We start from the raw sequence: 5756 nt of genomic DNA, 5'->3' as shown, positions 1-5756 counted from the left end.
TGTGTGTAATTGTCCCTTAGTTGCTTCTCTATTTATAGGCGAAGGAAGATTTACATTTTCAAATTTCTTTAATGCATTCATCATTGAAAACATGAGCCGCCCATAATAAATGGCATCCACATACTCATTCTTATCACAACAATGTTTTAATTATTTCTTTAACTTTTGTGCCTCAAACGTTCCATAACATATATATACATAAAAGGCCATGGATTCTTTACTCCTACTTTTTTGTAGGAGTATAATTAACCATTATTAAAATAATTACAAAATACACTCTATTTTTTTTTTGAAAAAATTATTAATTAGATTTTGATTTCTTAAATTTTTTATTTTTTAACTTTTTTTCTTTTTTTTTTATTTCAGATTAGAAGCATTCAGAGAAGAGAAGCATGTCTGCTAGGTTTTTCATCCAATTTCAATTTCTGCCATTCTCTCATCCTCTTCCTCTGCTGCAAATCTCGTTCGCTGACCTGGGAAATGATTCAGATCTCCAACAATGAGTGGAGTTACTTGCTGCTTAAGATTCCCAGGTCAGCTCAACTCAGACCTCAGGAAGCTAGCTGTCAACTTGATCCCATTTCCACGCCTTCATTTCTTTATGGTGGGTTTTGCTCCCCTCACATCTCGAGGGTCACAGAACTACCGCGTGCTTTCTGTCCCAGAACTCACACAACAGATGTGGGATGCCAAGAACATGATGTGTGCAGCTGATCCATGCCATAGCCGTTACTTAACAACGTCAGCAGTATTCAGAGGAAAAATGAGCACAAAGGAAGTGGATGAACAGATACCGAATGTGCAGAACAAAAAGTCCTCATATTTTGTGGAGTGGATCCCCATCCACGTCATAGCCGTTACTTAACAGCATCAGCAGTATTCAGAGGGAAAATGAACACAAAGAAAGTGGATGAACAGATACTGAATGTGCAGAACAAAAACACCTCATATTTTGTGGAGTGGATCCCCAACAATGTCAAATCGAGCGTCTGTGATATTGCGCCCAAAGGCCTTCCCATGGCTTCCACTTTTGTTGGCAATTCAACTTCCATACAAGAGATGTTCAGGAGAGTGAGCGAGCAGTTTCCTGCCATGTTCAGAAGAAAGGCCTTCTTGCCCTGCTACACTGGAGAAGGAATGGATGAGATGGAGTTCACCGAAGCAGAGAGCAACATGAACGATCTTGTTGCAGAGTATCAGCAGTACCAAGATGCCTCCCCTGAAGATGACCAAGAAGATGAAAGCTGAACATGTACCACCAAGCACCATTAATCAATAATTTTAAGCTCTTTAGATTCTTCAATTATTTGCTCCAGTAGTACAATTCCACTTGTTGCTGTTTATCTTCCAAATCATAACAGTTTTTACTTCCTGATCAATGGCAGCCTCGCTTTGGTTTATTCTCTTCATTTTATTTCATAAGCTCATCGGTCAAAATCTTGAAATACTATCCGATACACAACGGTTAAGGTTTAGAAATTGAGTACGTATATCAGAATAAACAATATGCTAATATTTATCTTCTATCATTTTATCTCCTATAAAAAGTAAATGAATTGTGGTAACAAAATAATGGATGTCTGACCATGTACAATATTCACAGCCAAGAATATAAATGAATTGCACTTTGAAGTCGAGCTAAATGGTAGATAGGTTTTCTAGGTTCAAATTGTATTTCTCCCTCAGAACCCGCATACTAGTGCCTAGATGAGAAGCAGTTGAGCTGATCATATCCAGCAAGCACCCCAGCTCCTGCGACACCAAGAAGCATATTTGCGGTAACACCTCGGAATAGAGCTAAAAAACCCTCTTGACGAACAATCTCACGAAATGCATGCCTTGCGTTATAATACTTGTTTGGTTGTCCAGATGTTAGCATCATTCTCCGACGCAGTGTGTCGAACGGGTATGCACAAACCCCTGCTGATGTTGTAATGCTCCAACCTAAGAAGAAACTAGCAAAGAAATTTCCCTGTGGAGAAATAAATGAGAAAGGCTCAGATTAGAAAAAAGGATCATCAAAGAACTGAACTAGTGCTAAGTGACTAGTCATCTGAAATACTGTTATCTGACTTGCTAAATGTCCTGAAGATGAATACTCAAACTCAAGGGTTTGTTCATCATGGAAACCTGCGTAATCAAGGGTCACTTCAACGTTGGGCCCACATATTATTGTGAAACTGAAACAGACTAAACAGACTACTTGTCAAGATACCATATGAATTTTCAGTTAAAGCATCAAGTACCAACTACAACTTTTCCTATTCATTGTGAAACATTGAGCCCTCCTTCAAAAATATAAGTACTTCTTACCTCGAAAGGCCCAACTAAAATGATAGGCTTCACGGTGTCATAGATCCCGAAGTACATCCCTCGGTACATTGTGATTCCCACTATTGACACCCCAAATCCCCTGTACAAGCCAACAACTCCATCACTTAACAAGGTTTTACGGTACACATCAACTAGCCCCTTAAACTGGCGCTGACCGGTAGCACGGCACTCCAATGCATCAGTGCCCAATCGTGTTCGTGCATAATCTAAATGATAAAGAAGCAGTGAAGTAGTTGCTCCCGCGGCACTTCCTGAAGCCACATTTCCAGCAAACCACTTAATGTACCCATCTCTCTCTTTGGATTGCCCAAAAATGCTTTTGAAGTAACCTTTGAATGCAAAATTGAAAGCCTATAGACCAATCAACTGTTTGCTCAAACATTATTTCAAACAAACACAGAAAACCATTATTTGAAAGTTGATACACAATCACATTATTGATGGGAATATACAACAGTAAAAACAAACAATCTTCCATATGTATTGACCATTATTTTATTTTAGTGCCAATACCTTGCTGATGCTATTAGACATGCATTGACAATAAAAGCACAAAGAAGATAGAAGGCTTCCAATGTTAATTGCAAACAAACTGGACAAATTTCAGAAAAATGAGATTGGCTATTACAACACATATTTGCATCATCCCACCAAAATGCAATAGAATAGCATATTTCCTCTTAGAGCAATGATAGAGTTGTCTCCGTGTGATCTTAAGGTCACGGGTTCAAGCGTGGAAACAGCTACTAATGTAATTATCATGTTAAACTGCGTACATTACACCCTTTGGATGTGGCCCTTCCCCGGACCCTGCGTTAATGCGGGATGCTTGTGCAGACCGAACTCAATACAGGATGGATACAAATGCAGCACATGCCAGATCCATGCTATGTTTTCTATTTCCACTTCCTTATTTTATCTATATTACTAAGAGATACATGGAAAAGCAATAAAAACTGTAAAAGATTACAATGAGCCACTTCACAAACTTGATAAGGGTCTAGAGTTGCCTAATACCAATCAAGATGTCAATGAAGTGAATAACTCACCTGTGTAGGGAAGTATCGGATGACATTGGCCTGGTTACCTCTCCAAAAGGCAATGACACCCTCTTCTGCAAACACCCTCTTAAATCCATCACACACACCCATGTATGGTTTCTTGAGTTGCCCTCTTTTAATCATTTCAGCTTGGTTTTGCAATAGAAGTTTCACTCTCTCGATTGGTGCCGCGGCACTCTTCGATATGATTGCTGCTACCCCTCCCATTACAAAATCCTTTGAAAACCTTTCATATTGTGATGATTTCACCATTTTTCCCCCTCTTCTGTCTGATCTGAAAGGTGTAAAGAAAATAAAAAACAGAATAACAAGAAAGATAAAATCTCAAAGCATTAAACTATTACATACATTCCTAGAGCAAAAACAGGATGAATTTCACAAGAGAAGAATGAGCAAGTAGAATGGAAAGCAAAATGGTTGAAAAATTTAGGATTACCAATAACATGGAAGTTGCATTCATCAAGCACACCAAAGTGGAATGAAGCCTTTAATATCTTGCACTCAAGATTGTCAAACTAGCGAGTCTAAATAAACTCGTGAAACTGACCTAGACTCGACTCATAGACTTGTAAGAGTTTACCTATTACAAATTTTTTTAAAAAATATGTATATATCATATATAATATATATATTTACTCAAATATACGCATTCAAAATTAACAATTTCAACCTCAAAACACATAATAAATTAAAATAGTACTACAATTATAACAAGTACTTTAGAACCAAGGTTACGAGAACCGGACCGGTCAATGAACCGGTAGAGTGACTGATTCACTGGTTCAAAGGTTCAACCGGGGTTCAACGGAGTTCAACTGGTTTAATTGAATATTAAATAAAATTAATAAAAAACCTATATATAAAACTTTAAATATATAAATTCAATAATTTCAAACTTAATAAAATTCAAAATTTTACAATTTTACATAATAAATTATTCATAATTTAGTATTAAAGGTTCACAATTTCACAATTTTAAATATTGTTCTTTAAAGAATATATTATTATGATTATGACCATTAGAGAGTAATACATATTACTATAAAATATCCATTAGTATATAAAAATTTAAGATATAATAAAATTGAAGATGAAAAATTCATTGATAGTATTTTGATTGAGTTAAATTGAAAATTAAATGGCTGAATTTTCACTAAATTTATTGATGACTTTAAAACAACTAAACGAGACAAAGAATTTCCACTCAAACCGCTAGAAATTAAAGATCTTGTAGGCAACATTGTCAAGTCAAGGTTAATTATTCAACGTCAATTCTCTTAATATCAAGGTTGCAAGAACCGGACCGGTCAATGAACCGGTCAAGTAACTGATTTAATGGTTCAATGGTTCAACCGAGGTCGAACCGTGGTTGAACCGGTTTAGTTAAATATAATATAAAATTATTAAAAATTTAAAGTGGCATATATTGCGAGATAAGGTGCAGAGCAATTAAAGCATTGTATGAATTAAAATTGGTGGAAGCTTGGTTCTTTCATCTAAGTTTCTCAATCTTCATGTATATATAATACATTAGCAACTTCTAAGCTTGGTCAAACAATCAGTTCCAGATATAACAGAAGATAATCATCCTTTATAGGCTACCTAAATTTGAGGCCCAAAATTTTAGTATGGTGCAGCGAGAAAAAGAAATCAGTATAATTTTCAATTTGAACAAGAAGAAGCAATTCCACAGCACAGTAAGAAGCTCAGAATACACAAAAGCTGAACAATTAAATTAACTAAACAAAAAAAAAAACACAATATAAAAGCATGAATAACCTTTATAAATTAGGTTTCCATTCCTGAATTTTCCATTTTCATAAATTAGGTAATCTTTTTGTTCTTTACTTCTTAACTTCATTCTTTTTTCCTATGAGTAAACTATCTCCTTGGCTGAACTTCATCCAACCCTTATTTTAAAGCCATATAGTAAATCCAATGCAGAATTGTAGCAATGTTTCTCTTTTGAATCAATGACAGCAAAATAACAATTTACCAAAATAACAAGTAAAACAGATTAGATTTATAACTCAATTCAGTAGAATTAATTCAATATCAATCTCAACAAATATAATCTCAGCATAATTAATAAATTAAACTTAAAAAAAAATAAATTTATAACTCAATCTCAGCAGAATTAATTCAACATCAACTGACTGAAATCAAATAAAACTTCAGAAATGAATATCTCAAAACTCAGCAGAATCATCAATAATATATCATATGTATATTCAGAACAAAATAAAGAAGAAAACAATGTAATACAATTACAACAAATTGAACATTATAGAAGAGGATAAAGGGGAGGTTTTACGTTAACTGGATTGCCAGCGAAGGAGAGGAAAAGACAGCATAGAGCCA

The 5756-nt window shown here is 35.1% G+C and overlaps 2 protein-coding genes across 2 annotated transcripts; both read right to left on the bottom strand.

Moving 5' to 3' along the window:
- Positions 1–857: 857 nt before the first annotated feature.
- On the bottom strand, positions 858–1175 carry LOC112703476 (uncharacterized). The gene is given in 1 exon segment (XM_025754941.1): positions 858–1175. A coding segment is annotated over 1 exon segment (318 nt).
- Positions 1176–1603: 428 nt separating this feature from the next.
- LOC112703468 (ADP,ATP carrier protein ER-ANT1) lies at positions 1604–3662 on the bottom strand. Its single transcript, XM_025754931.3, has 3 exons — positions 3384–3662; positions 2314–2685; positions 1604–1972 (listed from the first exon to the last, which is right to left on the bottom strand). The coding sequence occupies exons 1-3, from the start codon at positions 3645–3647 to the stop codon at positions 1697–1699; spliced, it is 912 nt and encodes a 303-aa protein (XP_025610716.1). The 5' UTR covers positions 3648–3662; the 3' UTR covers positions 1604–1696.
- Between the last annotated feature and the right edge of the window lie 2094 nt (positions 3663–5756).

This window comes from Arachis hypogaea, chromosome 1 (genome assembly GCF_003086295.3).
Source record: "Arachis hypogaea cultivar Tifrunner chromosome 1, arahy.Tifrunner.gnm2.J5K5, whole genome shotgun sequence".
NCBI lineage: Eukaryota > Viridiplantae > Streptophyta > Magnoliopsida > Fabales > Fabaceae > Arachis > Arachis hypogaea.
Note: the sequence above shows the minus strand (reverse complement) of the source record. Positions and strands in the feature narration are given on the sequence as shown.